Raw genomic sequence first — 26,968 nt, forward strand, 5'->3', positions numbered from 1 at the left:
AGCTTTCCAATTTGTCTCTCCCAACCCAAGGAAACAATGAGAACAGAAACAACTCAAGAGAATCTTGCACCCCTGCCCCCAAGGCAGGCCCCTCCCCAGCTTCATTCAAATCACTCACAGTGGGGGCAGCCCCAGGAGACAAGCTTCCGTACAGGATGGACCCTGACGGTCCTTCTTAAGAACAGTGAATCATGGGTGCTGGGGCTGAGCCCAGCAGAAAAAAGGTCTGGAAAAGAAGCAGTTGGGCACCCTGCTGCCAGCCTGTGCCAGAGATTTCTCACTGCCCAGAGCCCAGCCAGGGTCCTCCAAGCAGAGACTGACGTAGGGAGGAGAGTGCAGGAGGCTTTTAGGGCACGAAGTGGCCTGCAGAGAGGTCTTCCTTCAAAGCAGAGCTTGCAGGCTGGCAGCCCCCAGGCCTGCCCAGCCCACACACAGGTTGTGTTGGGCTCTTACTCTGCTTAAAAATTAAAATAATTGTCAGTTAAATCAAGAGATTTTGGACAAAAATTCAGGTTTTTTATTTTCAGAAAACATTAGAAGAGTGAGCAAGTCTGCGCCTGTAACCCACAAGGCAAGAATGATCTGGGGCTTTAGATGAACCCGTGATATTATTCAGTCCGTCACATCCCTGCCTGCCTGCTCCAGGCATTCACATCCTGCCTGGCCCCTCGGGGTATTCTGTGACCCTGCAATAAACAACATGGATATATGAAAATGCTCACTTCATACTGGTTAGGAGCATGTGTTTGGGAGGATAGGAGATTTGCCTTCCTATCCTGGTTCGGCCTCTGGCTGGCTTAGTGAACTCAGGCAAGGTGCTTACTTTCTCTAAATGCTAAGTTTCTTCATGGGTAAATCAAGAATGCCATGGCCGTGGTTCCTCCACACTGAAGTATTCACAAGATGATACACAGGGAATGCAAAGTGTTCCTTCATAGACTGAAACAATGGTGTGGGGAGTCCTGTTATCACCCATATCTTGCAGAGGAGAAACTCAGGATTGGAGGAGTAAGAGATTGGCCCAGGAACTCCTAGCATGTGAGGGATGGAGTCTGGGTTCAAATGCAGACCACCTACATGGCTCTTGCATCCAAGTTCATCATCATGGCTACTCTAGGGGCTACGCTTCTGAGGCTGCCTGCATGCAGTGGCAAAGTCATCTTTCTGGTTTTGCTGTGAGTAATCTCTGTGCATAGGGCTTCCCAGGTGACTCAGGGATAAAGAATCTACCTGCCAATGCAGGAGACGTGGGTTTGATCCCTGGGTTGGGAAGATTCCCTGGAGAAGGAAATGGAAACCCACTCCAGTATTCTTGTCTATGGAAATTCAAAGGACAGGGGAGCCTGGTGGGCTACAGTTCATGGGGGTCACAAAAGAGTTGGACACGACTTAGCAACTAAACAGCAACAGCAGTCTCTGTGCCTGCCTCTATCCCTCCCTCTCTGTTCAGCTGCACCCCTGCCTCTCCTGCTAGGCTGTGAGCAACTGGAAGTCTTGTGATACTGATCTCTGCATGGCCAAGATGGGCACTCAGCCATGCCCTATCATGTAGTTGCCTAATGAATAATGAATCAATGCTTAATGAGTAAATAAGCTTAATGAATAAATAAGCACATGAGAAATCAGTCACATCCACTACGGGGTACAGAGTAGATAAAAACAACGAAAAAGTACTAAAATCAGTTCATTTACCACCTTTTTCTGAAATTTCTGAAATCTCTCTTGGATCATTATAGATTTCACAGCAATACTCCAAGTGCCCTCCACCTGGGAAACCAGCAAACTGAGCTATGTGATAGATACAAGGAAAATAAGCCATCTTCTCCCAGATGAAACTTGAAGGCTCCCTTCCCAACTTGAAGGCTCCATTCCACCATGAGCAAAATGAACCCAGTGTTCTTTGGTGCAGATTCATTGTAAATGATGACTGAGCCCACAGAGAAATGTCTGTCTGCAAGACTATGTTAGTTATTATCCTATCATAATAAAATAGATTACACTCTGGTAATGAAAACGACCATAATGGTTTGCTGGCAGCTTAATCAATGCATTCCTCAACTGCAATTGAGCAAAAATAGGTAACAGAGGATCATTTGATCTACATTTTTATTAATTTTGTGCCGTTTGTCTTCTAGTTATTTTAATGATCTCTCATTATGAGAAAATAGGGAAACTCCCTGAAAGAAAAAGTAGAGTCGTATCGCTTCATTTGTTCATCACTTTGTTTTAGTGTGGAAATAGAGCTCACTCCAATTCAGTTTGAAAATAAAGGTTCTTGATGCTTAATTAAATGAAGTTCTGGATTTCAGAAAGAAAAACTTCCTGATTCTAGAAATATCAAGACAAAGCCATTCAAATTGCACATAAGATTGTGTGTTGAAAGTGGCCTGGAGTTGAGAGGCAAGTTTCCATCCTTAATATCATGTGGTTTTGTTTTGTTTTGAGGACTAACTATGTGCTGAGGGCTTCCCTGGTGGCTCAGATAATAAGGAATCTGCTTGCATTGTGGGAGACCCAGGTTTGATCCCTGGATTGGGAAGATTCCCTGGAGAAGGGCATGGCAACCCACTCCAGTATCCTGGCCTGGAGAATTCCACAGACAGAGGAGCCTGGTGTACTACAGTCCATGGAGTTGCAAAGAGTGGGACACGACTGAGCGACTAACACTTTCACTTTGACTACTAAGTGCTAAGCACAGTCAGAGTGATCTGTAGGCCTTCTTCCTGGTCCTCCCACAGAATCTGCAAAGGAAGGTACCAGTATCCTCATTTACAAAGGGCTCAGAGAGGTCAGTGGCCTATTGAAAGTCATACAGCTAGAAGTGGCAGCAGTAGGCTCGGGATTCTTAATGTCCTCATACACATGAGAGGAACTGTTTACTTCTCACTCCCCAGAGATGCACTGAGTCAGGGTAGGAATTACGTATTTGAGATAGAGTGCTTTCAGAGCGTTCCTTTAAGGACTGTGTCTCTCTTGATCATGGAGCTTTCAGGCTGGAAACACATTTGCCTGGTGCCTACAGCTATTTACAGAAAACCTGAGGTGTTGGTAAATGCACCTTGAGCATCCTCCGAGAAACAGCTTCTGTCCAAAGCCAGTTCCTAGGTGTCATCATCCCTATATTTTTAACCACATACTTCATACTCCATTAGAGGCTTCCCAGGTGGCTCAGTGGGAAAGAATCCATCTGCCAATGCAGGAGATGCAGGTTCGATCCCTGGGTTGGCAGATCACTTGAAGTGGGAAATGGCAACCCACTCCAGTATTCTTGCCTGGAAAATTCCATGGACAGAAGAGCCTGGCGGGCTATAGTCCATGGGATTGCAAAAAGTTGGACCTGACTGAGCACACACATGCATGCACATCATTTTATCTGAGGCTAAAATGATGGGGAGAATGAAGGACCAAAATCACTAAGTGGTGGGAGAGATTCAGCAGAAACTGGGATCTCATTGGCTGATGGGATGGTTTAATTTTTCCTCCACTGGAAATTCTGGAAGCTTATCCTCTCTTACCCTCTCTTGTGCTGGAATTGGTCCCTGTCATCCTGTCAACTGCTGCAGCCAGAGGCCAAGCAGGTAACCTGATGAGAGAGGGGGGCCGAGCAGGGAGACCAGACTGAGTAGCGGGGACTGCGAAGGAGAGAATCTATGTTACACCAAAAGATGTTACTTCTCAGAAACAGACAAATGTTGCAAATGGGGCACTGCAGGCTTAGGGCTGCCAGAACTTCCCATTAATTTCAATGCATATCTGGAAATTTAAATGAGGATTTTCAATTTCAATTATTAGCAATTGATTCATAAAATTTAACATCTAGCCCAGAACTGCCAGCTGACCAGCCCTAGCACCAAGGCTGAGCAACAGTCAAAGGGTGTGGGGTCTAAATGTCTCTGTTTTGAGCTTAAACAGCTATTAGGAAGCAAAGGAAATATCTGGGTTGTTTGCTAGAGTGACTGATTGAAACAGAGAATACAAGAAGGCTAGATGTGGTGGAGGGGGCGGGGTTGAGCAACTGATGTGAGTTTGAGACGCCAGCGGGACCTCTGTGTGGTGACGTCTACTCTGTTACTTTCCTGGGGTTGCCCTACCAGAGTACCATGGATGGGGCCCTTAAACAACAGATGGACTGTCTCAGTTTTGGAGGCTGGAAGTGGAGATCTGAGGGCTGTGAGGGAGATACTGTTTCATCCCTCTCTCCAGGCTTCTGATGGTTTATTGGCAACCCTGGCATTCCCTGGTGGTGCAGATGGTTAAGAATCTGCCTGGAATGCAGGAGACCTGGGTTCGATCCCTGGGTTGGGAAGGAGAGCACGGCAACCCACTCCAGTATTCTTGCCTGCAGAATCCCCATGGACAGAGAAGCCTGGAGGGCCACAGTCCATGGCGTCACAAAGAGTCAGACACGACTGAGCGACTAAGCCCTTGGTATTCCTTGGCTTCACCAAGGCATAACCAAAAGCTCCGCTTTTACATTTCACATCACTTCCTATTTGTGTCCATCTCTATGTCCAAATTCCTCCTCTTATAGGGACCCCAATCATATTAATATTAGATTAGGGGCCCATCCCAATGGCCTCATCCTAACTCAATCATCTGCAAAGATCCTATTTCCAAATAAGGTCACATGACAGGTACTAGGGGTTAGGACCTCAACATCTTTTGGGGGAAACAATGCAACCATTAATATCTGCTTAGCAATTGAGTGTAGGATTCTGTAACTGAAAAGAGGCCTGATTTGGGACTCACCAAGATAGAATGCTCACTGTTCAATAAGTAAGCAGGTAAGATGTTCAATAAGCAAGTAAGATAAAGAACAACCTTCAGGTGAATCTCATTCAGGGATTTAAAAAATTAAAGGTGTAAGCATGTTATAACTGCTTAGTAGTAAAGCTTTGGTACTTCTCAGACTTCAATGTCTAGAAGTAGGAATAATGGTAATCAATAAACAATATTATTATTATCATCATCACCATCATTGTTACTACTACTGCCATTTAAAAGGTCTCCAGAGTCAGATCTGTGTTTATCAGTATTTTTGCCCCATTCTCAGTTTGGAAAGAAGCTCAATGAAATATCGGAGAGATTATTCACTGTTTTTTTCCAAATGGAATTTTCTCCCCCGCAAGCTGGGGTGCCTCAGAGTAGCTCCTGCCCTCACCTTCCCTGCTGGGCACAGCACCATGTCTTGACTGAAGATGCTGGTGATGTTTAAGATTTAAGATCAGTGGCCTTTGTCCTGGCGGGCAGTGAATTCATTTGTCAGGACCTTTCTCATGGTTTCAGGAAGCACATGTGTAATTAACCAGAGCCTGCGATGGGTTTCAGACGAGCTGCAAGTGTGCCTGTGGCAAAAGGTCTCTTCCTTCCTGAGAGATGCGGCGGTGTAATTAGAATCCGGAGACGGTAATCATCAGCATTTCTCACCAGCATTCAAAAATGATGATCCCATTATTCATCTGGGCCCAGTTCTGCTCCTGGTGAGGCCACTGCGGTATCCACGCTCTCTGCTGGCAACATCCAGGGGCTCCTCTGTTACCACTGGGGTGAACACGGTATTTAGCCTGTTCTGGAAAGCTAACTGGTAACCCAGGTACAGGCAGCCGTGGGCTGGTAAGTCTTGGACCTATTTCCAAGTCAGTATTAAAGCACTCCAGGTGAGAGGCCAGCTCCAAACCCCTCTGAAAGTCATTATTCGTCCATTAGTCATTCAACAAACATCTGCTGAGCATCTGTTGTGTGTCAGGCACCCAATCTTCCTGCAGCATCTCTCCAGTGACTGTAGGTGTATCTGGGACACAGGATGGAAGTTTTTTTTTTGTTTTTTTTTTAATAATGAACTGGAATCAAAGCATTTTTCCTTTGACTTTTCCATCCGTCCAGCCCCCAAAACCAACTGAAACCCTGCTGAAAAGTTGTAGTCATTGCGTGTTACATTTGTAATTTATTCCCATTAATCAGTTTTGAAGGTAACAGCAAGTCTGTAAAATGTTGAAATAGACACAGGACATAGCAAGAGGGAGCTTTTATCTCAGAACAGGGGCCAGCAAGCTTTTTCTGTAAAGGAGAAACTGTGAAGAGTTTAGGCTCCGGGAGCCATTTAGTCTCTGATGCAACTACTTCGTTCTGTGCTTGAGTCTGGGAACCAGCTACAGACAATATGTGTATGAATGGGTGCGCTCAGGATTTTACAGAAGCAGGCTGCCAGCCCATGCCAGGACTGACTCCTGTCTTTAAGAAATCAGGTGTGTTTTTTCTGATGTCATTGGATCTCACTAAAGAAAAATTCCAAATCCCTTGTCATGGCCTACAAGACCCTGCCTGACCAGACCCCTGCTTTCCTCTTTATCTTCATGACCCACTGGACACCCTGTCCCTTACTACCCACCCCCCCCACCTGCCCCCGCCTATTCTCAATCCTGCCAAATGCTTGGCTGTTTTAAGATTTTGCACACCTGTTCTTATTTCAAAAGTTTCTCCTGAACTAGACTCCAGTTTAGTCCAGAAACCTGGAAAGTTTTCCCACTTCCATCAGCTTTTGCAAAATAGCCAAGGAGTTCATGTTACCTTATTTACTTTCACAACAGTGATGAGTATGCTACCATCAGCTTCCTTTTCCAGACACAGTGAATGTACATTCTCCACCTCAGCTGGTTTTCCCAACACCAGCCGGTCACTCTATGAACAACCCAGGTGCTCCTTTGACTCCTCTGCATCCTTCATCTCTATAGCCAACCAACGGACAAGTTCTAACAAATTTGCCTTCTGAATTGTTCTCAAATACAACCTCTCCTCTTTCTTAATTGGACTCATGGTCATTTCTCACCTGGACTATCCCCAAAGCATGCCTATTGGACTCTGCCAGCTGAGTTTGACTCCTCTAACCCACCCACCCACCTATTCATTCATCTGTCTGTCCATTCATCCATTTAATCCACTCATCCTTTCAGCCATCCATTCACACACCCACTCATCTTTTGATCTATCAACATATCCATCCATCCACTCATCCATCCTTCCTGAGTACTTATTTTGTACCAGGTGGGGTAAGTAGTGAATAAAAATGTAGAACCAACCTTCCTGGATATTTGAGTCTAATTAAAACAAATCACCACAAAAATACATGTATGTGACAAACCAAAATAAGTGCTATAAAAGAGAAGGTTCCCTTGAGAAAGCATAACTTGATTTAAGCTCAGATCCAAGGCCTGATCATATCAGGAGAGACATGCAAACAGGGTCTGGACAGGGGGACCGGCATGTAGGAAAGGCTGAGGCTGAAGTCTGCTTTTTCTGGGAAATACAGGATTCTAATAGGCCATGGAATTGAGAGCTGGGGGGAAAGAGGGGTGAGAATGACGGGAGATGAAGCTGGAGAGAGAGATGGAGTGATCACATGGGGTTCCGAAGACCACCCTGAGGAGATCTGCCCTAGGTGCCATAGGCAGCCTTTGGCAGGTTTTTGGCAGATAAGCAACAACATCCACCTTAAGAATGCTCTGGATGCAAACTGGAGAGTCATTTGGCATGGGGCTGGGAGGGTGGGGGCGCAGCAGAGTAGACATAAAAAGATGAGTTCGAAAGGATTGGCACAAGTCACACACTGGCGACTTCTCCAGAGAGGATGCAGAGGAAACAGAGAAACATGGACCACTGAGTAACATTCAAGAGGCAGAAATGAACACTCTCAGTGCTGAGTGATATGTGAAAATAAAAACTGACTTTGTAAATCTTGTCGGAAACAAGCCTGAGCCAGCCTCAGTACCTGAGCTCCTCAGAAGGGAATACTAATCCAAATGAGAGTGATGGAAATAAGAAAGTTCTTACTGAGAGAGCACCTGCTCTGAATGTGCCATGTACCGTGTTCTGTGCTTTACACCCATCATCTCATTTAACGGAAGCTACAAGTTAGATACCTTCTTTAGTCCCATGTTACAGATGGGAAAAATGAGGCACAGAGATGTTTAAACAACCCACACAAGGTTCTATAGCTAGCCCTGTCTCTCCAGGGTTCACTTCCAGAATCCCAAGTATCGAATCCCAAGTCCTTGTCCACCATTTCGGGGGTTCCGTTCTTGCAATTCTTACTCCTGCAAGGGTCTGGCCCAGCGTAATGTGAGCCAGGAAACCCCAGTGTAGACAACTCCCAGGAGAGGATGCTCATAGGATCCCAGCTGCATAAATGAAGTCTGGAGGCTGAGCTCCACTGATCTGCTGGAGTTTTTATTGCTCGGCAAATGTATTATTAATCAGCCACTGGGGTCCTCCCCACGGAACCTTTTAAATTATAGTTAAATTCCTTGATAGCGTTTCATGCACCTTTACAGTGCATTTCCTGTATTCACAGCAATAAACAAGGGGAGGAAGGAGGCCTGGATTACCAGGTTAATTGCCCCTTAAGGTCTAGGCTGAGAAAGCAATGGCAACAGCACCTCTAAATTCTCTGGGTCCCCGGCTGCAATGCTAATAAAGTCTTGAAAAAAAAAAAACACTGTCAAGCCAGCTTCTGGGGTGCAGACTACAGGGCCTTCATGCCTGTCCTGGCTGCTGTGGCTTCACAGGGCCTCTATGTCATCTTCTCAGGGTCCTCCCTCGCAGGGGCTTTCAACAGAATTAGGGGGAGTGGAGGCTGCATCTAGGCTGGGACCTATGGGCCACCAGCGGGGACTTACTGCTTCCTTGGGAGGCTCCTAAACAAGTTCCATGTCATGACGTGGGGGACTCTCTTGGGAGTATGGTTGGAAAGAGGCATGAAGAATCATGCCTCCTACAACTCTCTTCCCAACCCAACACAGCTGAGAGGGTAGAGGGGTCAGTTCATAATGAAGCAGGGGTCTGTAATCTGGCCTTCCTTGGGTCAGATCCAGCCTGTGTTGATTTCCATACTGTTTGCATACTGAGTGGAGAAGTTAAGACAGAGACTTTTCTATGTCCTGCAAAGACCTTGTTTATGCCCTACATGGCTATCTGGCCTTTGATGGAAAGTTTGCCAATTCATGCTATAAAGCATAAGTCAGATCACGCCACTGTTCCTGTGAAAACTGATCAATGGCTCCTCACTACCCTAGGTGAAAGGCCTCATCCAGAACTCAGCAGCCTTCTAACTGGGGCCCAGTCTAATATCCTGTCCTCTCTCTGTGACTTGGCTCTGTGTGTAGACAAATCACCCAGCCTCGCTTAGTCTCAGGATCCTTGTCTGTAAAGTGAAGAGGATGAAGCTTGCCTCGGTGAGTCCGAATGAGGCTGATGTGAGGCAATGTCTGAAGAAGAACTAACTTTATTTTTAATTGTGGCAGAATACACAGGGGCTTCCCGGGTGGCGCAGTGGTAAAGAACCCACCTGCCAATGCAAGAGATGCAAGAAACGTGGGTTCAATTCCTGGGTCAGGAAGGTCCTTGACAGGAAGAAATGGCAATCCGCTCCAGTATCCTTGCCTGGAAAATCCCATGGACAGAGGAGCCTGGCGGGCTACTGTCTATGGGGACGCAAAGAGTCGGACACGACCGAGCAACTGAGCATAGAATACACAGAACATAAAATTCACCATCTTAACCATTTGTATGTTTTGAGTTTAAGTACAGTTTGGTAGTATTACGTGCATTTACACTGTTCACCAACCAATCTCTAGAACTCTCTGGATCTTAAAATGGAAGCTACCCATTAAGAAACAACTCTCCACTTTCCCCTCTCCCAGCCCCTGGCAACCAACCACCATGCTATTTTCTATTTCTATGAATCTGACTACTCTAGGGACCTCATATAAGTGAAATTACATGGTATTTGCCTTTTTTATGCCTATCTGACTTCACTCAGCATAATGTCTGCCAGGTTGACCATGTTATAGCATGTGCCAGAACTTCCTTCTTTTTTAAGGCTGAATAACACTTCATTGTAGGGACAGACCACATTTTGTTTATCATTCATCTGTTGATGGACACTTGGGCTGTTTCCATCTTTAGGCTCTTGTAACTAAGGCATCTATGAACACAGGTGTTCAGATCTCTCATTGAGACCCTGCTTTCAGTTCTTTCGCGTACAGACCCAGAAGAGAAGAGCTGACTCTTATCAAGCAATTTCTAGCACACCCTCTGCATGAACACTCCACTAGATCACCTCACTCAGCCTCACAATAGCCTTGCAGGTGAGACTCTTATTATCATGAGAGGGACCGCAGAATTCATTGCCCACACTGGAAAACTCCTGAGAGGAGGAAGAGGCACTAGTAACAATTATCCTGGGACAACAGGCACAAATCAAGACTGTGTGGGAGTAAATTAGAAAGTCAGTCATCATCCCCATTTTACAGGTGAAAGAATGAGGCACAGAGAGGTGACGGTCATGGTCACACAGCCAGTGAGTGGCATAGTCAGAATTCAAACCCAGGCTGAGCGACTAAAGCTCTCACTGTTAACCACAATTTCACATACACAGCACACAGCCTGGCAAAAGTCAGCCATCAGTCCATGGTGTCTAATTGTTAGTGGTTCTTCAGACTAGGAAGGGAGGGGGGTCTTTGGGGGAAAGGAGCAGCAAGGGCTGAGAAGGAGAAAGAGGGTGGGATGCAACACATCCATGCCGAATGTGAACTAGTCATCGGAGGAGATGAAGGCCCCCGGAGGGAGGCAGATGGTCCTGTCTCAGACACACCATCCCAACAGGACCACAGCCGGGCTCCTCAACCAAGGCACTATTGACATTTTGGAACAGAAAATTATTGTGGGGCTGTTCTGTGTACAGGAGGAGGTTTATTGGCACCCCTGGTAGCCACCTAGCAGCTGCAAGTAGCACCATGAGCCCCCCATCAGGTTGTGACACCAAAAATATTTCCAGATATAGCCAGATGTCCCTTGGGGGCCCAACTGCCCCATCCGGAACCAGGAACTGGGAGGAAGGGCAGAACTGGAGGGGACGACTCACTTGCTTCTCCAAGTGTGTAGCAGCTGCAGCGTCTATTAGAAATGTAATTTCTTAGGTCCATTCTAGATCTGGAACAGCATCTCTGGGGTGGGGTGGTGGGTACAGAAGCCCATGTGTTAAGGAGCTCAATGTACAAACCACTATCTGTGGGGCATACAAGAGACTTGCTGGGATCTCAGAAGGTTGGGATGTAGGGTCTTTAGTAATCTGAAACCTGACTAGGGCTCCTGGGAAGAAAGCAGATCCCTTTAGGAGGATGAGGATGTTTTAGAAGTTTCCAACATCCTGTACATGACTAACACCAGATCGAATGGGCTGCCACAACTAGTATAGCATGTAGTCTGATGGCATATATTGAAATTGAAAACAGAGAAGCCTTTGGACCTGCCAATTCTATTTCTCAGATGTTCTGAGCAGTCAGTCCCCAAGAGAATTAAGCTCTGGTGTCTTAAGACTTTCATCATAAGCAGCTGCTGCTGCTGCTGCTAAGTTGCTTCAGTCGTGTCCAACTCTGTGTGACCCCATAGAGGGCAGCCCACCAGGCTCTGCCGTCCCTGGGATTCTCCAGGCAAGAACACTGGAGTGGGGTGCCATCGCCTTCTCCTAATAAGCAGCAAGTTAGCTTTACTCCCCTGTACCTAGAATGGTACAGATTATGTACTACCTTTGGCAGAGTTGAGAAAAGACCCACCCAGTAAAGCAAAAACCTGGCAACAACCTAAATGCCCATCAGTAGGGGAATGGTTAAACTGCAGTGAAGCCATACTCCAGAGTCATAGTCAGCCATGACAAAGAATTAAACAGACAATAAAAGAGATTGCGTAAATAAACATTATGCTGGGAAAAGATGGGGGCAAGAGGAGAAGGGGGTGACAGAGGATAAGATGGTTGGATGGTATCACTGACTCAATGGACCTGAGTTTGAGCAAACTCAGGGAGATAGTGGAGGACAGGGAAGTCTGGCGTGCTGCAGTTTGTGGGGTCACAAAGAGTCGGACATGACTTACCGACTGAACAACAACCATCTCCTAAGAGGGATTCAGGTCTCAGACCCAGATACGTGTTCAAATGAAAAAAGCAAAAAGCAAGTTCCAGAACCAGATATCAACTGCATATGATTTTTGAATTTTCCCATGTCCCAAACCAGGTTCTATATTCTTGTAGGCTCCAGATTCTTATCATTTATGAACCCTCCATTCCAAAACCAACATTTTTGCAAGTATTGATTTTAAAGATCTAAACAAAACTGAAAATGTATTTGCTGTGGTTCCCTGTCCCATGTTTATAAAGATTTTCCAAGTATTTGCTGTGTTTTCCAGGTTTTTGAAATAATGAGGATGCATATGGTCCCACTTGAAAAAACATATTATAACAAGCTTGCTTTCTGTAGTATTTGAGCAAGCTTTAAAAATTAAAAAAAATATATACATATTTTCTGCTTCCCTTCTTGCTACCCTGTATTCTCTCCATCCTTTCACTCTGGCCGCTGGAAACACCACCAGGGCCGGGCTCCTGGCAGCCTCCCTGTTAACTCAGCCGGGGCTTCCTGGTCAAACCGTGCCACGCTCCGAGGTAAGCTATTTTTTTTTTTTTTTCCAAGTAAGCTATTAACTTGCACTTTGTGCCTCATCCTCCATTCTGATTTAGGGCAACATAAACCCTCCTCGAAATTCCGAGGAATAAATTAATTTACTAATTTCGCCATTAGGAGTTTATCAAAGCGAGCCCTATTTCAACTGTCCTTTAATCAATCACCATTTTCCATGTTTATCTCCTATTCAATTTTTACCACGGGGTTCTCTATACATCAATTTGCCTGATGCTCTTCCTACATATGTTTTAAATTACTTTATCATTGTATAAATTTCACAGCCATTAAAAGGCTCTAATACTGGAATGGCTGACATGGTGTTAAAAATTGGATTCAATTCCATGGGGTAATAAATTGTGACCTAAATCCAATCTCTCATGGGTGACTGAAGGATACAATGAAAAATTATTGCTTTGTCATTTTTACACTAACACAAATATACCATGGCAACTAGAAACCGGCAGAAAAAAATGGAAAGCCACTGCTGCTGGCTATTTTTCACTCACACAGCTTTGCAGGTGAGTCCTGAAGGTCTCAGGTGGGATGAGCTCCCCTGCAGCCCCAGGTGAGTTATCTGACTGCATGGCTCTCTTTGCAACAGACGGATAGAGCTCCAGGAGGAAGTTAAACTGCAGCTTCAAGGCAGCCACTGCTGCAGGCAGAGAAGCAGAGAGGAGAAGCAACATTTCGCCTCTGGCACCAAAGCCTCTGAGCTCAGAGCCTGGCTCTGCCACTGAGCAAATGTGTGATTTCCGGTAAGTTTCCTCCCTCTCTGTATGTCAGTTTCCTGGAATACAGAGTCGTTAGAAGAATAAATGATCTATTAAATCATACAGCTAAAACACTTAGGACATGGTCCCCAGCATTCAGCAATTCCCAGGTCAAGACATAGTCCCTGGCATTTAGCAATTCCCAGGTCGAGAGAGTCCCTGGCATGCAGCAATTCCCAGGTCAAAGTTAAGCATTATTATTTAAGCATGGGTTCACACAGAGACCTCAGCGCCCTGCTCTTTTTAACTGCAGGGAAGGAGAGTAATGAACAGCTAGGTGTTAACATTGCCTCTGCGTTTCCCTTTTGTCTTTGGAGAAACTGGATTAGTCATTCAACACATTTCGAAGGTGGGTTTACTAAAGGCACCGCTGAGCAGAGAGGCTGAAAACTTGGGTTTTGAAGTCAGGCGGACAGAACTGAATCTAAAGCTGTAAAGTTCTCCCCACATGGAGTCACGCAAGGGTGACTCCGGGCAAGCTACTCAACCTCACCAAGCCTCAGTTTCCCCATGTGTAACATGGGTTAGTGAACACACTTTGCTTAGCAGGGTCTGGTGATACAACCTGGAACACAGACAGGTGAGACTTGGCCTCATGGCTATGTGGGGGCTGCAGATGACTCTGGCCCCTCCAGGATAATGTGATGTGTGTTCCAGCGGGGAGCAGGTATGCTGATGTGGGGGGTACACAGTCTGGGTTCCTCATGGAGATGTAGGGAGAGAGTCCCAGAAGACTTCCAGAAGGAAGTGATGTTAAAATGAACTGCTAAGCTCTAACCGACAAATGAGAGGAGAAAAAGCAAGCTGGTTTTGTTGCTTTGTCAGGGGGCTCAAAGGTTAAAAAAAAATCTACCTCTTGATGCAGGAGATGCAGGTTCCATCCCTGGGTCAGGAAGATCCCTTGGAGAAGGAAATGGCAACCCACTCCAGTATTCTTGCCTGGAGAATCCCATGGACAGAGGAGCCTGGCGGGCTACACTCCATGGGGTCACCAAGAGTCAGACACGATTTAGTGACTGAGCACATGTTCGTTGGTTTGTGCAAAGAGGAAGGACAAGCTTGGACCGACTGTCGTCCACAGGCCACTACGAGGGCCATGCCTGGGCTCTTTTTCTGTATGAGGTCTCTGATTTCCCAGCCCTAAATGGCTAACACATCACCAGCTTCTCCCAAAGGAAGGAATGGCTCAGAGCAAAAGAAACTGTCCTGGTGGCTTGCCATTTTCTGCCTGGTCCTAGAGCAGGTTCTGGGTGAGACACATGGAAGCTGAGAAAAGCATCATAAACTGCCCGGCTGGAGAAGCAGGCCCACATGCCCCTGTGGAGGCTGGCTTCCAAACCATAATAATCTACTGCTGACTTTTAACAGGTGCTTGTAAATATTCACCAGCTGAGTAGAGGGAAAAAGTTAAATATTCTCAAACACAGTAATTCAGGCAGCAAGCTGAGGAGGCAGGAGGGGCATTAGACATTTCATAGGTAAGAAGTGAGGCTCAGAGAAAACAAGTGCCTTGTCTGAGGGTCTGGCAGCTCACTCAGTGGCAGAGGGGACCTCTAGGCTTCCCAGGAGAACCTGGTTCAGACCTTCCCCTAAGCCTGCCTGAGCTCAGCAATAGCCAGACTGACTGCCCAGGGCCTAGCACCTGCAAAAGTCTGCTTGATCACTGGAGGCATTGAGGGTTTCCCTCTGCTGCTTGAAGGTCCTGGGAAACAAAGATGCCGCAGGAGGTGAGGCCCCCAGGAGTGGGCAACTCGAGCCCAGGCTGGGGTGGGGGTTCAAAGGTATCAGGGCCCAAAGGTACACGGAGCATGGTTCACTGGAGGGGAGCTGTTCCCAGGTCCAGTGTGTCAGAACCTTGCCCATCTTTGAGGTTGATCTTCCCTTGACTCTCTGGAGACTTCAATTTGGTCCTACCAAACTGATGCTACCAGATGCCTACCAGATGCCTCTGCTCCATTCTTCTCACTCAAGACAAAGACATAGATCATCTAAATCCACTGGAATTAAAATCTGGCTGGGAAGATGATGGATTGACCCCCCTGCTGAGGTGATGAGGGATTGACCCCTCATACTCAGAGGTCCCCTAGTGGTCTTGTTAATTCTTCAACTTCCCTACACAGTCCTACCACCCCAGGGCCTTTGCACATGACGTAGCCTTGTCTGAGAATATCACCCCCGCCACCTGCCCTTTTCCTAGTTAACTCCCCACTCTTCATCTCAGTCCCACTAAACCTCAACCGCATGTCTCCACAGAATTGGTGGTGCTATGGCAATCTTGCACTTATGTTTGTGCTCTCTGGACTCCTGTGTCTCTCCTCTCATGTTTAACAGGCTGCAAACTCCACAAGGATGGGGATTCTGTCTGTTTTCCTCCCAAACAAAGCCCCCAAATCTGGGGCCCAGCATACAGGGCAGATGCTCACTGGATAACTGCTGAATGAGCAGATGCTAAAGGGAGCTGAGGACATTCTCAGTCCCCAGTTGGTGGCTGCCATTCATGGACTTCTAACCATTCCATTCACATCACTTCGTCCTGTGCACACAGTCTCTGCAGAGCTCCTGGGAGGGGCAGGTTGAGCCATGGAAACTCAAAACAACTGTATTGTGTTCTTACCCAGTGAGGATAAGACTGCAGCCTGTGATGTGCCAAGCAGTGGCTATTCACAGATGAGTAAGACAGAGTCCCTGACATGTGGAGGGCGGGTCTGAGGCAGAGACAGGTAGACAGTAGGGGGCGCTTTCTAAGAGCAAATGTTGTTGGCTCTGCAGACATCAGATCTGCCTGCTCATTTCTGCCTTTGTTAGCAGCCTGAAATATACCAGCCAACTCCCAACAGCTCTCCCAGCTTCCCCTACAGTCTACTGTCAACACACAGCCAGGGGATTGTGTTAAACATATTGGGTCAGCACCCCCACTCCCCAGTCCTGCTCAGATCCCTCTAGCAGTTCCCCCAAGTTGCTCAGATAAGGACAAAATTCCTACTGGCCTGCAAAGCCCCAGATTAGCTGGGGTCTCTGCCAAGCTGCTGTAAGTAGCAGTCCACAAACACAGGGTAATCAATGAGCTCCCAGTCCCCTAGACTCTAGGTGTCATTGTGAGCACATGAGAAGGGGGAAAAAGAAATCCATCTAACCATGATCCCCTTGTCTCAAATGCACTATGTAAGGCTTGGGAAATGTATGCCTGAAGTTTCTGAATGAATGAGTGTGCCCAGATGAGGCCAGGAAGGGCATCAATCCCACTCTTTCAGGAGCTGCTGTTTTGATCTTCTTTCCTTGCCTAAACCTTTTAGCTTTGCCTTTCAGGCATGGCAGTTAGGGAACAAACACACCCTAAAGATAAGTTTCAGAGTGAAGGACAGAGCCACACAGCTGGAAGACCATTCCTGGAGGAGGAAGGGGAGGTGCAGGGGCACATTTATGATATTTCCCATAACTGCATATTTAGCTTTCTCAAAAGCCTCATGGCTGGCAGCTGAATTTCACTATTCCAAGACGGGGAGTGGGGAAAACACCACGGTGTTTCTCTGTCCATGGGATTTTCCAGGCAAGAATACCGGAGTGGGTTGTCATTCCCTTCTCCAGGGGATCTTCCTGAACCAGGGGTCGAACCTGGGTCTCCTGCACTGCAGGCAGAGTCTTTACCATCTGAGCCACCAGGGAAGCCCCATTTAGAAGGCGAAGGCAATCTGAATTGGTTTACAGGGAACCCCCTTCCAATGAGGGGCCTTGGAGGACTGTTTGCCTCATGACCTGGCACACAGCAGAGCTCAATAAACGTTTGCCCAAGGTTAGGCTTAAGTGGTCTTTGTGCCCCAAAGAAACCCCTGGAGCCCAGACCACCAACTGTGGTCAACCATCCAGTCCATCAGACAATTCCAACAGTATTTTCCTCTCTACCATATCCTCTCACAGGGGCTGCTGCAAGGACCTTCCCACGACTTCCCTGTTTCCACTCCTTCTTTAAAACTAAATCAGGTCCGCAGTGGGATTGGTGGATTATATGGTAGTTCTATTTTTAATTTTTTTCAGGAACCACCAAGCTATTTTCCACAGCGCCTGCACCATTCTACGTTCCCACCAACAGTGAACAAAAATGAAAATTTGTTATCCTCACCAACACTTATTGTGCTTTTTTGATAACAGTCATTCTAACATGTATGAGGTGATATCTCATTGGGTATTTATCCAAAAGAATTAAAATCAGCATCTCAAAGAGATACGAGCATGCCCACGTTCACGGCAGCACTTTTTTTTTTTAATGAAAGCCAAGATGTGGAAACAACATAAATGACCACTGACAAATAAAAGGATTAAAAAATTTGGTATACACTCACAATGGAATATTACTCAGCTTTAGAAAAGGACTCCTGCAATTTGTAACAGCATGGATGAGTCTGGAGGACATTATGCTGAGTGAAATAAGTCAGACACAGAAGGATAACTGCTGAATGATTCTTCTTATATGAGGAATATATAACAGTCAGACTTAGAAGCAAAGAGCAGAATGGTGACTGCCAGAAGTGGGGGAAGGGGAATGAGGTTCAGTGGGTACAAGGTTTCAGCTGAGTAAGACGGGTAAGTTCGAGCGATTACAGTATTGTGCCTATAAGTGAAAAGATACTACTCGGCACTTAAAATCGGTTCAGAGAGCAGATCTGATGTTAAGTGTTCTTATCAAAATAAAATAAGACGAAAAATTTAAAAGCAGCATAAAGTTTTTAAAATATCAAAATCAGATCATGTTTAAACTGTTCAGTTCCTCCAGCTCACATTTCATTGATACCAATTCACCTGGCCGCAGCCTGGCCATACCGCTTCCTCCTCTGACTTCCCACACTGCTCCCTTAACTTCAGCCATACTCACCTTGTGGATGCTTCCAGAACATGCCAGGCCATTTGCTAGGACGGTCTCCTCTTCCCAGTGACACTGACATCAAGGATCCTCGGAGAGGCCTTCTGTGGCCACCTAACCTACAGTGTCCACCCCACCCCCATCTTCTCACCTGCCGTGCTGGTCTACGAGTTTTCATCACACAGGTGGGAGATCGTAGGTCTACTGGTTCACCAGTCACCTCTGGCCTCTCCTATTAGGGCAGAAGCTCCACAAAGGTGGGGCCATCGGGTTGCACGCCTCCCAGAACCACCTTCCAGCTCATGTCAGCAGACCCTGTGCCCCGAGCAGATGCCCTGCAGAGACAAGGCATCCTGTGCTTTTGTTCACTGTTCTGTCTCCGGATCCTAGAGCAAGGGTCAGCAAAGTGCAGCCTGCTGCTGCCTGTTTGGGTGTGGCCTGCAAGCTAAGAGCAGTTTTCACATTTTTAAATAATCGGAAAAAAGTCTCAAACGGACAACCTTTCATAACACATGAAAATTATGTGAAGTTCACATTCTGCTGACTGTAAATAAAGCTTTATTGGAACACAAACACAGCCACGCTGGTCGTTTATTTATGTACTTCTTGCGGCTGCTTTCTTGTCAGTGGAGTAGTTGCGACAGAGACCACGCAGCCTGCAAGGCCCATACTTACTATCTAGCCTTTCACAGAACACATTTGGGGAGCACTGGGCTGGGACGTCACCTGGCACTTACCAGGTGTCCAGTGAATGGGGTTCGATGATTTTTTTCTAGACTCATCATGGTCAGAGTCCCACCCTTTCCTTAAAAGCCCAAGGAAGACCTTTGGGATTTTCTTTCAACCACAATGAACTGTGACTGGAACCCTCCTTGTTACTGGGTTTGCACCCTCCTCAGCAGAAGATGAAAATGGGTCCTCTATAAGCCTTGCCTTTTGGCAAGTTGGCCCCATCCAGTTGGCCGGGCTGCAGGAGGGTTATCTGACTTCATCATGCCACTGCTATCCATGAGCTGTCCGTGGCTGTTCCCTCTTTGTCTCATCTGAGCAATGCAGCCAAGATGCTTAGGAGAAAGCAATGGCAACCCACTCCAGTACTCTTGCCTGGAAAATCCTATGGATGGAGGAGCCTGGTGGGCTGCAGTCCATGAGGTGGCTGAGAGTCGGACACAACTGAGCGACTGAGCGATTTCACTTTTCACTTTCATGCATTGGAGAAGGAAATGGCAACCCACTCCGGTGTTCTTGCCTGGAGAATCCCAGGGATGGGGAAGCCTGGTGGGCTGCTGTCTCTGGGGTCGCACAGAGTTGGACACGACTGAAGCGACTTAGCAGCAGCAGCAGCACTATCCCTGCCTGACTGATGGGGGCACTGAGGCAGGAGTCCCACCCAAGTCCCTGGTGCAGTGGAGCTGACATCCACGTCTCCCTTTTCCTCCCTGCCAGGCTGCCAGCCATCCTTCCACACTATTCATGCTGTGTAGTCGCTCCACTGCCCTCAGGGTGTGGAGGTGTCCAGGAGCCAGCCCTACTGCAGCTGGCGGTGCCATCTGCCAGGCTCTTTCTGTCACAGACAACAGCCTCCCCACACCCCCAGCCCTGGCCACCTCCGGCCAGAAGCACATTTGTCGGGAGCCTTTGGTGTTCTGCAAAGCCTGATGGGTAGATGGGTTGCTGCATCCAGGGACAGTTGCCTTGTCATCAGAAACCTCCTTCCTGTCCATCCTCACCCCAATACTGGAGCTGCTGCCCCAGCCACATACACATGCTTGTAACTTTGCAGCTGGTCGGCTGACTCAAAAGAGAGAGTCCTCACTCATCACTCATCAGGGAACCATCAGCCACTTGGGTCCAGAGTCCCCGTAAAGCCCAAGCCGCTCCCAGTGACTGCTTTCCCTGGAACTTCTGTTTTTATTTCTCATTCTTCACCTGGACACTGGCTTTACCTGGTAGAGCAAAGGGTGAGGAGGTGCCAGAGGAACTGGGGTAACGGGTGGGGCCTCTCTTGAAATGTTTTTTTTTTCTCTTTGAGGCATTTTAACTCAAGGTAGAAGGAGGCTGGTGGCCCATGAGGGCTATTGGAGACAGCATCTCAACATTTGAAAGTGAAAAGTGAACGTCATTCAGTCGTGTCTGACTCTGTGACCCTGTAGACTATACAGTCCATAGAATTCTCCAGGCCAGAGTACTGGAGTGGGTAGCCTTTCCCTTCTCTAGGGGATATTCCCAACCCAGGGATCAAACCCAGGTCTCCTGAATTGCAGGCAACTTCTTTATCAGCTGAGCCACCAGGGAAGCCCAAGAATACTGGAGTGGGTAGCCTATCCCTCCTCAGGGGAACTTCCCAACCCAGGAATTGAACTGGGGCCTCCTTCTTTGCAGGCAGATTTTTTTTTTTACCAGCTGAGCTATGAAATTAAAAGATGCTTATTCCTTGGAAGAAAAGTTATGACCAACCTAGACAGCATATTCAAAAGCAGAGACATTACTTTGCCAACAAAGGTCCGTCTAGTTAAGGCTATGGTTTTTCTGGTGGTCATGTATGGATGTGAGAGTTGGACTATAAAGAAAGCTGAGCACTGAAGATTTGATGCTTTTGAACTATGGTGTTGGAGAAGACTCTTAAGAGTCCCTTGGACTGTAAGGAGATCCAACCAGTCCATCCTAAAGGAGATCAATCCTAGGTGTTCATTGGAAGGACTGATGCTAAAGCTGAAACTCCAATACTTTGGCTACCTGCTGCAAAGAGCTGACTCATTTGAAAAGACCCTGATGCTGGGAAAGATTGAGGGCAGGAGGTGAAGGGGATGACAGAGGATGAGCTGGTTGGATGGCATCACCGACTCGATGGACACGGGTTTGGTGGACTCCAGGAGTTGGTGATGGACAGAGAGGCCTGGCGTGCTGCGGTTCATGGGGTCGCAAAGAGTAGGACACGACTGAGCGACTGAACTGAGCTACCAGGTAAGCCGACATTTAATTGTTCCGAATATAATGAGGCATTGCCTGCCTAAAATACCTCTTTCAGGTCAAATGGTCTTCACTGGGAAAGACATGTCTGCCCCTCACCAGGGTTGGTATGTCCCTTGTAGCCAGGGTTCTCCAGGGAAGGTGTGGTCCAGGAAGGCTTCCCTGAGGAGGTGGCATTTAGGCTGAGATCTGGAGAGGGAAGAGGTGAGAGCCACACCAGATGGGGGGTAGTGGGCAGTAGAGGCAACAATGGAGGTGGCGTGGATGAGCATGAGAGAATAACCGAAGCACACGGGGCCTTGTCTGAAGATCAGAACGAGAGAACTGCAGCTGGGCAAGCGGCAGTCACCACGGAGCAGGCCGTCCACTCTTCAATACCCTCTTCACTTATTACACCACCACTGCCTCGCTGCAGCTGACAGTCAAACCCATTCTCTGTACCTATGCACCAGGCATTTCACACGCATGATCCCATTTCAGCCAACAACCCTATGAGGACACGGCACAACGATCTGTGTCCATTTTACAGATGAGAAAGCTGAGGCACAGGATGTCAGAGTCACACAGCTAGTAAGGACAGAACCAGGATGCAAAACCCAATGTCTGCAGATCTTTGGATGGAAAACCGTTTTTCCAGTCCACGCCACCCTGGGCCCTCCATACAACATGGTTCAATTTCCATGAAACTTGAGGAAATCCTCCTGGGAGTGCCTGGAGGCCCTGGAGATTCTGGAGCCCAAGGAAGGAATCTGAGGCCTAGGCAACTGCAGGGGTGAGGTGAGGGCAGTGGGGTCAGGGCCACTGGGACCAGGAATATGGGAGGGGGTAGGGACTGGTGACATGGAGCACGGGGGCTCTGGGAGCAATAAGGGGCCGCTGCGGGATTAGAAATAAGTCTCTCTGAGGCCAGGCTTGGGGTCTGATGGGACACATCGCATCTCACTCCTCATGGCTCTGAGTGGATGGTCTACAGATTGGTCATTTCCTCATGAAAACGTGTCAGCATCCCAGCTGCTTCCTCCAGGAGGCAGAGAGTGGAGCTGTTGGGTCACAAAGGCAAGGAAGGTGTCCGCACAGAGCACACCACTCTGGGGTTCTAGACGCTTCTTTTCCCCTGAACGCTGCTGGGGTGCGGGGACTGGAGGCATGGGGGTGGTAGCAACGGCAGCCCTTAACACCAGCTGACATTTAACACCTATTCCCTGTCTCGGAATTTTTCAGACTTCCAGCCACGAGGAATTGTTTCCTTAATTATATTCAACTTCCGGCATCCTGTTGGATGGTGCTGAGCTTGGCAAGTTGACAAACAGTGCCCACGTCTGCGTGTGGACGTGTATGTCTGCGTATGTTTACACACATGCTGACTTCCCTCTCCTCCGCACTGGCTTCCTCACTGAACAGGGCAGAAAAGGACCACGGAGCCAGAGCTCAAATCCCTCCTGAGCGGAGGGAAATCCGGGTGCCATGGTTTCCAAAAAGGGAACACCATCTCCATATGGGGTGTAATTACATCTTAGCTTTCTGCAGAAGAATAGTTTATGGCTTAAATGCTATTAATTGTAAGTCGTTTTGTTCCACGGGAAGTTGTTCATTGATAACTACCCAATTAGGGTTATTTTGCAATTAGTCTATTCACAGTAAATTTATTGCAAAAGGGGGAGGCTGTGGTGCAGTGAATGAAGTCCCTGTTGGGGCTGGGTGTGCCAAGGCCCTTACACGCCAATCTTATCAACCAGCTCCCAGGCCCCCAAAGGGTGTGACACCTTGGCCGATGCAGCTGAGACCACGGGGGATGCCCTGTGCCGCACAGCCTCACTGGGGGTGTCTCAGAGGGACCCCGATAGGTGTGGGGACCCCTTCCTCCACTGGCCACAACAGCCCTCTTGCTCCCTACAAACATGCTGGGAGGAGGTCCTTCTCCAACTACAGACGGCGGAGAGACACAGCCAGCAGGTTCAGACATCCCCAAGGTCTGAGAATGTGGACTACGGTCAAACTGCCTACCTCCTGAGGAGGGGAAGGATCTGGGGTGCTTGCGGGCTCTGGCGCCTGAGAACTAACACCAGCCCCACCGCCTGTTAGTTGTGCCCCTCTGCCCACGGACTAAACCTCTTTGAGCCTCCATTTCCTCACCCATTAAATGGGTTGATAAAGAGACCGACCTCACAGGGCTGGTATGAGGATTCAATGGGGCGGAAGGCAAGTGTTGGAGGTACCACCACACAGACTTGGTACCTAGCAGGGATCAGCAAACCATGGCCCCATGGGCCACATCTTACCCGCCACCTGCTTTTGTAAATCGAGTTTTTTCGGGAATAACCAAGTGCACTTGTGTATGTATTGTCCCGGCTGCTTTTGTGATACAACAACAGAGTTGAGATGTTGTGATGGAGACTGCAAGGCTCACGAAGCTTCAAATATTTACTCTCTGGCCCTTTATAGAAAAAGTGTGACAACCCTTGGTACCCAGCGAGTGCCCCCTGCTATTCTCAAGGAAAGATAGGCAGCTCAGGCCTCTGCCAGGCCACGTGCTAGGTAAGGAAAAGATTTTGGAAACATCTCTGCTTATTAATTTAAACATCTGTACCACTATCTGCCAAGTCAACAACATAATGGGAACCCCGGGAGTGCTTAGACAAGAGTCCCTGTGCAAGGGAGACATGAACCTTTTCTTTTTAAACCTTTCTATTGGAGAGTATAGTGGAGATACACATTTCCATCTGAACAGATGAATTTGAGGTAAGAGTTGAAGCTGTCCCTACTGCACCCTGCCCAGAGGGGGTCCCATAAAGGGTTTGCCATGGACCCTTCCAGGCCTCTCTACCCACTCACCCACATGGCCACCCCTGACCTGATCCATACCCTCCATCCTGTGACCAGGGGTCAACAGAGAAGCACGTGTGAGGGATGAGGAGCTGAATTTCAGCTCAAGTTCAGCCTCTGTTTGGGTGACCTTGACTGTAAGCCTCCTCCTCTCTGGGCCTTGTTTCTTATCTGTCCAGTGGAGAGATGGAATCAGGATTTCTCTAGAGGTGACCCAGTCCCCTTTTCCCTGGGAGCCGTTCTCACCTCGCACCTCCTGCATCAAGAGGGATACGGGATTGATGAGACATTGGGCATCTACTTGCCTGGCCTCCAAATTCTCTGACGCTTGGGGAACTGAGAGCCCTCTTCTCCCACCCTGCCACCCAGCCCAGCTCTGCAGTCGGCTTTCCTGAGGCTCTGACCTTCTGTCTGGACACCAAGATAGACCTAGCACCTCGTGGGCCAGCTTCTCTTCCACTCATGGACCCCTGCCCCACCCAGGTCTCCCCATGTATCCTCCACACAATGAGCATTCGTTGGTATTTGAATTTAGAAGCAACAAGGAGGTATTAATATTTGGAAACCTTGGTTGCTGAGTGAGGGACAGCGGAGTACCCCTGGCATTGACTGTGGCCAATGAGAACAAGGGATGACCAAGAGCAAATTGCAAGTGGACCCCCAGGGAGGGCTGAGTGGGAAGACCCTTCGAGTACTTAATACAGGGTGCTCCCTGAACAGATAAGGAAGCTGGAACCAGAGAGCCAAAGGCACTTTCCCTGTGAGTTCCTGGGGAAACTTGAACTAGAACACACATCACTCCATTTCCAATGCATTGCTCTCTGTTTGCTCCCAGTGATATCGGCGCTCTCTTCTTTTTAGAGAAGCCTTTTGGACGCCGTCTGCATGGAAAAGCCATGGGGCGGACTAATTCACAAACTATTTGGGATGTAAGGTCTTCTATAAGAAAAAGAATATCTGCTGACCTGCAGTGAGCTTGTGTGTGTGGCCGCGGGAGGTGGGACGGACATGTGGATGTGGGTGAAAGAGCACTGACCCCCACGTGTTACCTGTAGCTGGATGGTGGGAACATGAAGGGTCTCCCTTGTCCAAGGTGGGTTTGAAATTTTCTGCCATAATGTGTATTTATTTATTTATTTATTTTTGATCTTGAGAAAATACAACCTCACCCAGGACGGTGGATCTCTGTCTCAGGATGTCTCCACCTGTAGGCTTGTGAGGCCTCCTACAAGCCGTAAGACCTGGGGAAGTTATTTTATGTCACTCAAATGAAAAATGATATGCTCCTGATAACAGTGCCAACCTCACTGGGCCACAGATGAGACGAGCTGATTGAATGCAAATTGCCTGTGCCGTGCCCAGGACACAGCGAGCGCTCAGTACCTGTTATTACTCCCCTTCTGTAGGCACCGGAAAAGGTGAAATGAACCAGCAAGGAACACGTGTCAGTGGTGAGAGGCGAGATGCAGAGATACACACACTGTAATACTTCACCTATGCAGAGCCATCCCCCCAGTCCCATTTCTGAGGACCCTCACCTGCACTTATGAATGTCACTCTTACAGCTCTGACCTCATACCGCATGGCAGCAAGAGGTCTGATTTATCATCAGCATGGAGAAGGGGGCCCAGTGTGGGGCAGGAGGGAGGCTGGTGGGGGGTGGGGGGCAGAAGAGGGAAGGAAATAAGGAAGGAAGAAATTGTAGATGGAGGAAAATGAGAAAGATGTTTTTTCAGAGCCCCCAATCTCAATGCAACCAATAGATCCTTTCAGATCCTATTCAATTACAGTAATAGTCATGTCAATTTTAATCCCCATATTCTGCTGAGAGAGAAAACAATCCGTATCAATACCATCGCCACCTACACCTTCCACATTAGCCCTGACTGCACTGCATTTTATCCTTTGTCACAAAGGCACCTGGTTAACGCTGCAACAAAAGGTAATTTGATGTGGGGAAACTTCCCACCCAAGATTTTGGAATTCACAGGAAAGTCCAAAACAAATGACCTCGTGTCTTGATTTGGGGTTTGAAAAATAGGGCAGTCGCTCGGAGAAGGTCTGCAGACGTGAGCAGAGCGGGGCTGGGGCTTACCTTCGAGGGGGCAGAGCCGAGTCACCTTCTCGGGCATCAGCAGCCCCAGCTTGTGGCGGCAGTAGGTCTCCCCGATCTCCTGGCGGCAGTGCTTGGACTTGGAGCGGGACAGTGCGGAGATGGCCTCCTTGCCCGAGATATCACACCTGAGGGGCTGGTCAGGCTTGGCCTCGGGGGAGTTGCCCCCGCTCTTGCGGGCGTGGGGCGGTCGGGGGGCGTCCTTGCCGCGGCTGCCGTTCACCGCGACCCTCTCGCCGGGAGGCAGCACCTCGTTGGGACCTTTTCCCGGGGACGGACGCCCCCTCCCTTTCTCCTCCTGCTCCCGCTTCCTCTTCAGAAGCTCCTTCTGTCCTCTAGGGGGCTTCTTCGTCAGCTCGGGCTGGTGCTTCTGCTTTTGAGTTCTGGGTGCAAAGTTGCTGTTGTCCACGTTTTCAAAATCCTTGGGCACTGAGTTCTCATTGTTGCTGTCTGTCCGCACTTTCTCTTTCGGCCGGTGAGAGAAGTAGCCGTCCTAAAGAAGACAGGGACAAAACACAGAAGAGAATCTTGACTGAGCCATCAAGCTAAGCAGGTGGGCTCTGGAGGATGGGGCAGGTAGGTTTGGAGGTTTGAGCCCTGGTGTCACACGCCCTGCCTTTCCTATGAGCTTCACCTTAGACTTCATGTTAGATCTTTCTCTTTGAACTCAGTTTCTCAACCTGGAAATACAAGACATTTCAACTAGAAAATAAAACTTTTGCAACCTCTAACATGCTTGGACTATGATCCTCAATGCTTGTTATTAACCACACTCCCTTTTCATGTAAGTCTCCTTGAGTGTTTCTGCTACTGGAATTGAGACAGTTTGTTTTGAGTTTCCTGTTTAAATTCCAGCAGAGAGCGCTGTGATGGTTAATGGTTAGCAAAGCCATAATAAAGCTATAAGGGGAGAAAACATTGGTAGGAT

At 48.0% G+C, this 26,968-nt stretch overlaps 1 protein-coding gene across 1 annotated transcript in view; it reads right to left on the bottom strand.

Annotated features, from left to right (window-relative positions):
- XYLT1 (xylosyltransferase 1) overlaps nucleotides 1-26,968 on the bottom strand; it is a 349,260-nt gene that overhangs the window by 132,024 nt on the left and 190,268 nt on the right. Inside the window, 1 exon segment of the mRNA XM_070363107.1 lies at nucleotides 26,023-26,533. Coding sequence (XP_070219208.1) covers nucleotides 26,023-26,533 — 511 coding nt within the window.

The sequence above is a fragment of the Bos mutus genome, chromosome 25, assembly GCF_027580195.1.
Source record: "Bos mutus isolate GX-2022 chromosome 25, NWIPB_WYAK_1.1, whole genome shotgun sequence".
Lineage (NCBI taxonomy): Eukaryota > Metazoa > Chordata > Mammalia > Artiodactyla > Bovidae > Bos > Bos mutus.